Genomic DNA, 12518 nt, shown 5'->3' on the forward strand with positions numbered 1-12518 from the left:
GTCGTTGTCAAAGGAGACTTCTCACCTGCACAGGACATTGATAGTGTACAAACAAAATTGCACTCTCTAATCCCGCACTAAACGGCAAAATGAGTTGGAAGAGTTCAGGCTTTACTCGTATATACTTTCAGGTGCAAGGGAGTGTAAACAATGCTAAACTCAGATTATAATTATTCTCATATTTATAAAATATATAAATATTTTTTCCAGGTATTACCGGTACTTACGGAGTCACCACGATTGCGGAGCACGGACAATGGAGCTATTTTGCATTCGGGTGGGACCATCAGCGGACGTAGACCTGGTTCGCTGCTGCAAGAGAACTCCAGATTACCACACGGCCATGTGGTAAGTAAATTTGATCATTGAAATTATTTCACTTAACAAGCAATCCTCGACTGCCTGGCAGATTAGTATATTTTAATGTAAAAACCAAATTATATATGCATCACGAGCTTTTATTTCTTTAGTTATCCGCTTATGCTTAAATTATTTACCAAATTATAAACAAAAAAAAAATTAAATATTATAATTCAGTGAATTATTTATAATTAGGTTAATATTTTTGAACCAACTAATAGTTGTGGCTGAATCCAAAATATTGTACTATGAAAAATTAACTAACATTTTCCCAAATAAGTTTCCCAAGAGTTTTTATTCAAATAGTATTTTACAAGTTATATATAAGTCACAAGCTAAAACTTTGAGTTCACTTTGAATCAATCGACTGTTTACTTCTGTAATGTCGGCACTTCAATTGGCTTAGTATGTTTGTGTGTTTATCGCATTTATGACCAAATATTTGCCAGCAAATATCACAAACACGTCATCCATAGACTTGACCTTTACATGATTTAAACATGATAAAATATTTGCTAAATACAATGATCACAAAAACTGAACGAAACACGAGGCCGACGCAAATATTTGCATAGTTTAACTCTGTAGTGTGATAAAACTGTATTGGCTATATTTGTGCAAATTAATATATTAGTATTATGGTTGTTTTATAGAAACTCAGTAGTTCCTTGGTAACAGAGGTTTATGAAAGCCTGCGTAGGTACCACCCACACAATAATTATTCTATCTCCAAACAAGTTAGCCAATGTAACTACAGGCACACGGGACATATCATTTTATTTCCCAAGATTGATGGTGCATGGGTGTTCTAAGGTAAAGTTAATATTCAACAATATGGTGACCACTCTTACCATCAATTGGCCTATTTGCCCGTCCGCATTATTATTTTATATTAAAAAATAAGACTCTTTTTTGCCAATTAATAAAAATTTCCGGTTCTTCGACATACAGTGTCGATTTGTAACGAAGTGATCGTTACTTTTGCGAATATTCCCGGATCACAATATACAATTTTGTTACCATATCATTCTAGCAATCTAATGATGCAGGTGACATTAAGTCTAAAGTAGAATAATGTAATAGCTACTAATAAACACTTCGAATTTAGCTTTCATTTGGTTTGTTTTGTAGAGCAACAATTATCACTCGAATAAATACAACACACACCCCATATATTATCATAATTAATTATAAACAGAACTCACTGTAGTCTTCGATAATTCCAATAATAATAATTCATTTATCATTACAACAAAATATAGTAAAAGTTCACAACAGTAAAAAATAATTACGAGCCTTTTAAAGTAACTGATGTCTCAAGACGCACTTTATAACTTGCAATGCTCCTTAGACAATAAGCTCGTAAACCTTTCAACGGTCGTTCTCAGCCCTTTCCGCTATGAAATGCTTTTAGTTAAAAGGATTTCATTTACCGTGACAGTGCTGTACAACTATTCTCTAAGACAAACTCACTAACCGCACAACACGATCGTGAAATGTCAGTAAGTGATTTGTGACATTGTCTATAGTAAATAATTATAACATTTAAAGGATTCCTGAATCAAAGTAGAGTATCGCCGTAAGTCGGTTTTCAATGTTTTATGAATGTGATACGAGTACGAAGTGAATTATTACAGACTAGCATTTTGATGTTAACGGTTGTACAGTCAGATGGAAATACGTTAATAGAAACGATTTTACGAATATTAACAACTAACAATCTTACTTCTTGTAAACATTTGTTATTTTAAATAAAGAAGTACTTCATTCGCGTGTTACTGTCTCATTTATTCGGGATCGCTGCAATATAAAATTTTCTTTTCATATCTATATTTAATTCGAAATTATAGTTAAATTATTGAACGCTTAAATTATTTATAGTTACAAAATATAAAGCGTACATCTTAACGAATGATTCCGGGCTCAAACCCCGGTAAACGCCACTGAATTTCCTTGTGCCTAATTTTTGTTTAAAATCTCTTGCTCGGTGAACAGCGCGAACAAACCAGTATGTGACTAAATTCAATGAAATTCTGCCAAATGTGTAACCACCAACCCACATTGGAACAGCGTGGTAAAATAAGCCCCAAACTTTCTTCTTGAGGAGAGAGAATGCCTTGGCTCACCAATGGAAAGTTTACAGGCTATTTCTGTTATAGATAACATCTCAGATTTAAGAAACACATAATCTAACGCTTAGTCTCTTTTTCCGATACGCGTATAGCTAGCGTACCCAAATCATATTACTTCACCTACCCTTGGTTTTTCGACAGTGAGGCTGGTTATAAAATAAAGACTGCTAGATAAAGAAACATGATGTCAACATGATATGAATGAACAACAGGAACAAAAAACTTTGTAACTACGAAAATAATAATTGCAAGTTAACGAGAATTTTTTAATATTTATTACGTGATTTTTTGTCATAGTTCCATAGTTATATATAAGATACAAAATTTGCTAGAATAATATAAATTTTAAAATATAAATAATCTTACCTGTTTCACTAATATTTTTGTATTTTTTTGATTACAGCATTCGAACGTGTACAGATCAAGGTCTGCGGGAGTTTCCGGTGAGAGTGATATCAGATCGAGAGAAAGAGATCCTCTACACCGATCTCATACGAATCTCGACCTTAGGCATAATGAAGGTAAGCTTCAATTCTCTTACAAATTTGATTAATCATTGTATCAAAATATTTAAATGTTATATATATGTTTTAGCGAATAATTTGAATAAACGATTCGGATCTGAGCCAGACCTTAGGATAGAAGAAGAGCAACAGAAACCTAGGTGTAATAATAATAAAAATTTTCGTAAAAAATATCGAGCACCCCCACCACCGAGCAACGATGTAAGTATGGCGATTTTGAAGATTTATTTTTTTGATCCATTTATAAATATTGTTTACTTCAAAAAGATATATTATTTTTATAGTATCGAGAAGGTTCTTCGCCAGATTCCAGCGCAGGGAACGCGAAAATCGAACCGCAAAGAAACCTTAGGTTATTCAGAACTAGAAACGAGACCAAAAAACTTAATGGCCACGTTGATTCAAAGATCCCAGTATATAAAAATACTTATACTGACTTCAAATCTTTAGACTTTAACGACCACTTTGAAAGAAGGTATAAATCACCTTTTAAAGATAAAGAGCCGTGTTTCAGTTATGTGGATAATAAAGACATGGTCCAAAGCACGACTTCACTGAAAAAAGAGGAACGATTACTTCAACCGAAACAAGACTATAGAAAAACAAGGACAGACAGAATAAGTGGATGTAGAGCAAAAACTTCGAAGACTAGCGAACAAAGTGAAGCGTGGAAAACGCCTCTTTTGAACAGAAACTTCAGACATTCTGAAAGATTCAAAAAGGATAATAATGAACAACCTTTGTTAAGAAGAGAGAAGACTTTCGACGAAACTCTTACAATTAGTGAAAGAAAAAATGAGTCACCTAGAGCTTTACACGAAAAAAAAATTAAAGCTATAGGCGAAGAATTAAGTAACAAATTAAGCCCGTTGGGCCAAAGAAACCAGCCTTTGAGGAAATCTCTTCCTTCATTACTAAGTAAAGGTAACGAAGAAAAAGATGAGTTTCAAGAAGAACTAAAGAAGGCGACCAGTAGGATAAGAAAAGAGTTAGGAAGTAAATTAACTGTAAGCGAAAATAAACCTAGTCAAAACGATAAAACGAGTACGCAGAAACCAAACCCAACGAAATCGGTAACACAGAGCAAAGTCACAGAATCTAGTCTTAAATCATCAACTAATAAACAAGATTCTAAACCCGCCATTAATAATATCAATAGAAGGCCATTAAGAATAAATGAAGCTAAACCTAAAGCGACCCCGCAAAACAAAATCAACAAGATAAACGAAGTCAGTAAATATAAATTTGAAAGTAAAGAAGATATGAGTTCGATGCCAGATAGGGGGCAAGCGTCAGGGAAGGAATCGACTCCTGAACATTCACCTACAAGAAAGAGAGAGAACACAAATACTGTCGTTCAAGAAAAGTACGTTTTAAACACTTTCTTTGACATACAATTACATGTCGACCTCCGTGGTCGAGTAGTGTGTACACCAGTTTTCATGGGTACGCCACTCCGAGTTCCCGGGTTCGATTCCCGGCCGAGTCGATGTAGAAAAAGTTCATTAGTTTTCTATGTTGTCTTGGGTCTGGCTGTTTGTGGTACCGTCGTTACTTCTGATTCTCCATAACACAAGTGCTTTAGCTACTTATATTGGGATCGGAGTAATGTATGTGATGTTGTCCAATATTTATTATTTATTTATTTATTTGACATACAATTACGTTTAACTAACATTTTTATCAGAAACTTATTGTATAATGGTCAGTCTGCATTTTCTTGGCTTTAATCCTTAGTTATTATTCAACTATTATTTTTGTATTAACACCGTCGACGTTATTTGAATAACTTTCAGACAAAGGCCAACACCATCCAAGCAATTTTATTTTGGCATGATTGAGAGTAAAAAAATGGAACCTCAAGACCACTTAAAAGACTTCCCTGGTCTTGGAAGTCCTATTATTGAAGAATTAAGTAATTTCCATCTAATAGAGAAGAAACTTTTAGGATACCACGAAGAAGATGAGATGGAGAAATTCAACGAAAAACTCAAAGAAGATTGTAAAAGAAATTGTAAGTGGCACTACTATTTAATAAATCCGAAATATACAATTACTATAATACTAAACTCATCTAATAAATACATCTCACAGTATCATCAGAATCAGCTCTATCATCCGACGGGTCAGAAGGGGAAGGATCAGACGGTTCTCTGGGCATTGCATTAAGGTTACGACCGACCTTGCCTAAGAAACTACCCAACACATCACGTTTCTCTCCAGCGGCTGCTTGGAGACAGCTCGCCAGCCTGGATGCACATCTTGCCGGTAATATCGAAAGATCAATTCATAGAAAAGCTTTTTTAAAGAATAAATACGATTTACACTCGTGAAATGTTAACACGTTTTTTATATACATGTAAGTACGAATATGCTATAAATTTAATAGTTGTTATAGTCAATGTCATTACCGTATTAACGTCCTTGACAGTCCCTTTTTTTAATTTGCGTATCCTTCCTTTATTAAAATTTTCCCTAATGTCCTTTCACTAATGTTCATTCATTTCGTACTCAATGTTAGAATAAAGATAAGTTTTTATTATATGACATTTTTTATTTATATGTAGCATAATTCTTATCACTCATTGTTATTATTTCAGAAAGCCAACCATTAGCCGTAGAAACAAAGATGTCAGCCGACGTATCAGCAGAGTCATCTCCTAGATCGGAGCAATCAGCCGATAAATCTGGTGACTCGGGAATATCTGGAGACCACGGTCACAGCGATCATAGGATAGACTCGCCCAGACATGTCAGTTTGAATATATTACGTATTATAATATAACCAATAATTAAATAAAAAAAACATACTTTATTCTAAGTCATTTACAAGCACTTTTGAATCGTCATTTTATACAACGGTATTAAACCTAAAGTTACCACCAGTTTGGAATTTAGATTCTACCGAGAAGAATCGGCAAGTAGCTCAGTAGTGTAGTTAACATATAAGTCTATCAAAGACATATAAAGACGGCTTACGGATTTTCCATCATTTATAAATAGAAGTGATTTTAAATCAAACAGTGTGATGTTATAATGAAAACATCGTATTGAATTAAACATACATATACATCTTATCATGCTTCGTGACTAATTACATTTCTTGAATGCATATATAGGCAGTTGATCAAGCAGCAACCTGGACGCCTCAGCAGGACCTGGGCGACAGCAGCTCGGACGGCGCGGGACAGGAGCTGTCCGCCGTCACGTACAGCCCCGCACAGACCTTCAGCCTCAGCCTGCCGCGGGACCAGGACAAAGTGAGCAGGGCTTGGGGAGTTGTACTCGGGATGTTAGGGATGTCTGAGATGATTTATGATGATGTTGTATCCTATCCTATCTTGATTTATTAAAATATAGGGAACTAATATGTTGAAATATAAATACTGTAGATACTTTTAAAGCTATAAATTGATATTATTAGTCCTATGTTCTAATTATAATTTTTTTCTACATCTTAGGATCAAGGATGTGTAACGATTAGGCCGACATATAGACTGCCTATAAAGGTCCCTCAAAAATACAAAATATAAAAAACGATTAAGGAATTTAAGTCACTTTAATTAAATATTTATGAATACTTCTTAGTCAACAATTAATGCAAATGAGCATTAATTAAACATAAAATTAGAAAATTAAAATTACATTGGCAGATTTAAAATTGTATATAACATGTTATTGATTTTTTTTTTTTTGTGACCATAGTTTAAAGCTATACTATTTATAAAATCAAATAGCAACAAGTATGTGTAAGGATGTTTGTCACTCATATTGAAAAGATTTATTAAAACTTTTGCTTCAAACGTTAGTATTCAAGTAACGACAGTATTCAAACGTCAAGTCATCACGTTTCTTTAAGCTGTACGTACAAGGAGTACTTAATTATACAAATAATATACGGCAAAGCGGGAGGGAATTTAAAAACTAGTTTCCCATAAATATAATTTTTTATCATCTTAGACATCAATAAACATTATTATACAATAATATTTCGTAGTGTCAGTTCACGTGCAGTAGTTGTAACTAACAAACTAATCACCTGGCCTCCCGTGTACACCTCTGAGGAGGAATAATGATAAAATTGCACGCTTGTACTGTAATTACTAATACTCATATTCATATTTCATATCAGTATTACTTATTAAAATGACTAATAACCTCATCTCATTCTTATATTCGTTTACTAAAAGTTTCTTCTCCAATTTTCGTATAACCTTCCAAATGAATTTGTTTCAAAACCACACAATCTCTATTTGTTAATAAACATCTTGTTAAAATTGCAAAAAATTGGTTGTAGGGGTTAATGCTAGCCCGTCTGAATAGATACCACCCACTTATCAGATTTTCTACCGATAAGTAATACTTAGTATTGTTAGGTTCCGGTTTTAAGATAGTGTCAGTATTACTACAAGCACAGGAGACATAAAATCTTGTTCCCAAGGTTGGTGAAGTATTGGCAATGTGAGGAATCATTAATATTTCTTACAGCGCCAATGTTTATGGGCGGTGGTGACGCCTACCGATGTCATAAAATTGTAATTTCTGGTTTAGGAATGGTTCATTTACTTTCTTAGCGTATTTGAATTTTATATAATTATATTTTCTCCTAATATTTATTTTATATTTGTTTTCTATAAGCTTTTCTATTAAACGCACCGCATTTTAAATGCTTACTATTATTGCACTGTACTTTGTAGATCAGTACTGTCTCCCGTCCTCTCTTGCAAACTCTTAATTCACCGATGACTTACTCTTCTAGAAACCCTTTCTTATAAAATAAAATATGTATTCTATTAAAAATCTATTTGCAGTAATTGTCTTTTTTATCCTTATTCCTCATCAGTTAAACTCTTAAGAACTGCTCAAATCCCTCATAGTTTAAAGGAGTTTCGTGCTTCTACGAATGCTTCCAGGGCAAACCGCTGCAGCAAGGCTTCAACAGTCTCCAGAAACTTCGGAAATCTGTGTCTGGTGCACTAGGAGCCGCGTTGGGGGCTAGAAGATTCGATCTGGAACACGAGCCTATGTTAGAAGAACCAGAACAAAATTGGTTCCTAACAAAATCCGCTCCAAATTCTTTAAGCAACCCATTGCTATACCACCAACCGCTAAGAACTAAAATTTCTGAGGATAACGGAAAAGAAGAACCTGCTTTGTCTTCTGAAAAGGTAAAGTTTTGGAATACATTGAAAAGCATAAAAATTCACTAAAATTGGCAAATATATTTATATGAGTAAGATTATAATATGACAAATGCCGAGCTGACACGGTGCTTAAAACGCGTGGTCTTAACCGAAGATTGCGGATCGAAGCAAGCAAAGTATGACGGGAAAATATCGCGTGGAAACTTGCACGTGATCCATATTAAGACAAATCAAACAATCGAAAACTTAGCTAATCTGTGGGACAGGCTAAGAGTCTTACATTTCCCTTTTTTATAATAATAATTAATCATCAAACAACTATATAAATAATCTTTAGTAATAAAAGCCTTAAAAGTTTTAATATTGTGTATTCTCAGGGTCAAGAAGAAGGAAACAGATGGCGAAACAGTTCCTACATGAACTGGGGGGGACATGTTATGTATCTGCCACCGGCGCCTGGGCTCGACCAGCCACTGTCGTTGCCGAACACGGAGAGGCCTATTAGGTAAAGCAATATATACAAAAAGAAAAAAAAACAATGCAATTAACCACTTTTCCTAAAGTCAGTCAGTCAGAGTTCACCTATCTGGTAAACAATTTAAAATGATTGAGTATAAACATTATTTAAACAGGAGCAAGTCGAGTGGCTGCCTCGAGGCGTCGGCGCGGGCGGCGCGCGCGGCGCTGGCGGGGGAGATGCGCGAGCGAGAGCGCTCCGCCTCGCCCGACGTCGCGCGAGCCTTGCCCGCCCGAGTGGAGCCGGCGGTCGCGGTAAGTCTCTCTACTTTAACTAGACTAGAGTAATCTATTAGAATAGGACATCTAAGGGACAGGCTCGACCGAGGAGGCAGTCTCCAGACCTGTCTGAGCGACCTTTGGGCCTGGAAGTGCTCATTGAACGTGATGTAAATACGAAAGTAGCTTTGTCACCTCTTCACGCGTAGCCGATTTATTTGAAATTTGATATTGCGATAGTTTGAACCCCTGGACATAGGATACTTTTTTTAATTCACCCCTTGACGTGCTCAAATTGGAGGTGCCGGTTTGTGTTCTGTAGGTAAAGATTCATAAATTACGGTCAGGTAACGCCGCAGATTCAACTAGTATTATATAACCCATGTCTTACGAGAATCATTTATCTCCTAATTAACGATATAACATTACAATTATGGATGAGACACACTTTAAGTACTGAGTATATTATATATTTGAGAGATACAAGCTTATGTTTAGTATAAGGAACCAACGTTTAGACTTGACATTTATAAAGTACCCTATTCTAAGATAAACATTACGCAAACGATTCGTCTCGCTCTTTTTGAAGTACAATATAGTATTGTATAAGTGTTCATTTGCGTATTTTCAATGTCACGTCGTTAGAACAAATTATTAAATACAGTTCAAAGAATCGTTGTAAACTATGATGAGTAAATAGTCTAGAAATGTCACCGGTATTAAATAAATTAGAAATTTAAAAATGATAAACAAATCTTATGAATGACAAAAAATATTGCGTCAATATTCGGTTCCATAATTCTTAATCGAATAAGAGAAGCTTATCTTCTGACATGATAGGAGTAACAACTGAGTTTCTTGCCTATTCTTCGGTAGAATCTACATTAATAACCGTGATTAGCTCTTCATTTAATGTCTTATCCTATCCTATGTTTACAAGACGAATCAATGCTTCAAGCCTACTTGAATAAATAATATTAAAAAATTTCGACAGAACATTAATAAATTACTTCTCTAGATAAATTTCCGTCATGAAATTTCGAAATAAACTCGAAAATTTAAACTGATATATTGTGCAAAATTTTGTATAGTCTCGTGTACCTCTTGTATCGTACTCTGCTCTGAGGTAACAACGAAGTTACTAATGTGTACGACACGTTCCGCGCTAAATCCGTGATAATCCACCAACGACATAAGTTATACTGTATAGCTAAATTGCAACTATGAATACTCCATATTCATTGACTGTAATTATGTATTCATAGTAAGGTCGACACTACAATGATCGAAATGCACGTGCAATTAATCATTTTCAAAGCGTTCTGCTGTCATTTTAGTAAGGCTTTTTTTATAAATTCTCATTTCATATTTCACTTAATTTATGACATTTAAATGTTATATAAGATTTTAAATTAACATTGTTATTTCACGAGACTCTCGAACAAGACATTCGTAGATAATGTCGAAATATCGAGCTCCACTATATATCCCGTTTTAAATACTGTTAGTAATTTAAATGTTGTATATATTAAAGTCGACGTTACTATATCACTTTATGATATTTCACGTATTCAGTTTCGGTTTATATGATTATAGAATAGTTCTACTGTATTGCTCAAATATAAATGAAATGAAATGACGCGTACTCTACCACGGCTCCTCTCTAGTTAAAGAGGAAAAAGAGTTTCTATATGCTACTATATTTACTAAATGTAATTGGATTCATGCAGGTTTCCTTACCATTCTCCTTTACTTACATTGTCCAGCACGAGATAATTCCGATGCTTAAACACAAATCATACACTCGATTCACAAAGGAATGAAATACTAATTTATTTGATATTCATTCGCATCGTGTTCGGTAACACCCACGAATTCACCTCAATCTTAACGGGAATTTTAAAATGTTACTAATTGTTGAAATTAGTCAAATGTTCGTTTCCTCACTATGTTTTCCTGCACCACCGAGCACGAGATTAATTACAACCATAAATTAAGCACACGAAAATTTAGTTGTTGGTGCCTGAGCCTGAACCCGCAATCATTGATTAAGATGCACGCATTCTAACCACTGGGCCACCTCCGCTCTTCTCGCTTATTTCTTATCCCAATCAAAATATACAACATCGTACTTTTCAAATAGACCGTTTCCGTAACGTTCAGCTATGCTATTAGATACTTAAGATAACTTATTTCTCGTCATAGTTTCTCAATTTCATAACTTACGGCGCCATTGTTGAGGCGTATCTTGTAATGCTACACCACATAACAAAAACATATAATATGACACAACGCGTACCTACCATACAAAATTATCTTAATTTTCTCACCTTCGTAACACCGTTCCCACGCATCCGCCGTCTCAATTAACACAGTTTCCGGTATTTTTTGTTTAATTTTTGTATTGTAAACGTTATATTGAGAACTGAGATGGCACACTGGATAGAATAATAAATAAAAATAACAAGTACATCTTAGCTGGAAATAGTCGTATCAAAACCGGGCGAACACAGGCGGTGAAATTCACCTGTGTATCCATCCAGCAATCCGTATTAAGCGAGAGGATGGTATATGGCTTCAAATCCTTGCCAAGTGGAGAATACTCTTCTTCTGGTCTTTTTGGGACATTTATTTGGGATATATCTTTTATATTTTACCATCAAACGTTGCACAGTGATTGAAACATTTATCTGGGGACTGGGTATGTGAGACTTGCCTAGAACACTGGAATACACAGACTCTCAGCTAAGTATCGTAGAATCACGGGATCGCTTTCGACGACCGCTATCAATCTGACTGGACTATTCTTTAAAATAATTTCTCTTTCATTCAAGTCAAATTATTGTCAATTTTAAGTAACGTTAAACAATTTTACTTTTGTTACAATTAATCTAACATAATCTGTTTATTCAATTTTCGTATATTTTGCTGAAATTGTATTAAATATTATTTTATTAAGCGATTGTTCTTGCCGCAGTTTTTTGCTGAGCGTGAGACCCTTTTTTAGTCGCACCGCATAATATTACTCGTATTATATAAGAATACGTTAATACTTACTTTATTGTGTCGTTTTTGTGACCAAATAAAAGTATTTTCTTCATATTTTTCGTTGAATGAAGTGTTATAACAATAATTATTTTTAATTCATTTGTTATTTTAAACGTAATTACAATTTTTTAATGAATCTTGTAGCATAAGGAGTACCCTCAACATCAATATCCTTATTTCTGACGCCAAAAAAGGGCGCACGTCCATATAAACTTTTATCCCTAATCTTACTGTGATTTTTTTTTCATATATTTTATTATTTGATGGTACGGCTTTGCGGGTGCCAGCCCATCTGAGTAGGTACCAGCCATTCCTCACTGTGTTCTGTCTCAGTAATCCTGTATCCCCTGTGCCTTCAAACTGTAACAAAACAATATAATTTAGTATTGCTGCTTGGCGGTACAATAAATAATGAGTGGGTGGTATTTACCCAGACGGACAACCACAAAACCATAAACCAAAGTTACTTTCTAAGGATAGTGGCGCAATGTCAATATAATTCTTACAGCGCCAATGTCTATGGGCGATGTAAGAATTAACTACTTACCATAAAGTCGCTCATATGTCCGTATTCC

General features: G+C 34.6%; 2 protein-coding genes across 7 annotated transcripts in view; one reads left to right on the forward strand and one right to left on the reverse strand.

The window, feature by feature from the left end:
• The window catches only part of LOC113398198 (uncharacterized), a 125018-nt gene that overhangs the window by 87835 nt on the left and 24665 nt on the right, over window positions 1-12518 (forward strand). For 5 of the 6 annotated variants that reach the window (XM_026636816.2, XM_026636812.2, XM_026636813.2 and 2 more), the window contains 11 exons: window positions 211-348; window positions 2896-3013; window positions 3087-3217; window positions 3301-4382; window positions 4813-5030; window positions 5111-5284; window positions 5617-5768; window positions 6136-6276; window positions 7894-8184; window positions 8538-8665; window positions 8793-8931. In XM_026636816.2, coding sequence (XP_026492601.2) covers window positions 211-348; window positions 2896-3013; window positions 3087-3217; window positions 3301-4382; window positions 4813-5030; window positions 5111-5284; window positions 5617-5768; window positions 6136-6276; window positions 7894-8184; window positions 8538-8665; window positions 8793-8931 — 2712 coding nt within the window. The remainder of the gene's footprint in view (window positions 1-210; window positions 349-2895; window positions 3014-3086; window positions 3218-3300; window positions 4383-4812; window positions 5031-5110; window positions 5285-5616; window positions 5769-6135; window positions 6277-7893; window positions 8185-8537; window positions 8666-8792; window positions 8932-12518) is intronic. The other variant, XM_026636815.2, reaches the window with a different exon arrangement.
• The window catches only part of Obsc (Obscurin), a 415125-nt gene that overhangs the window by 80350 nt on the left and 322257 nt on the right, over window positions 1-12518 (reverse strand). The gene's annotated exons all lie outside the window — the stretch shown is intronic.

Source organism: Vanessa tameamea, chromosome 2 (assembly GCF_037043105.1).
Source record: "Vanessa tameamea isolate UH-Manoa-2023 chromosome 2, ilVanTame1 primary haplotype, whole genome shotgun sequence".
Taxonomy (NCBI): domain Eukaryota; kingdom Metazoa; phylum Arthropoda; class Insecta; order Lepidoptera; family Nymphalidae; genus Vanessa; species Vanessa tameamea.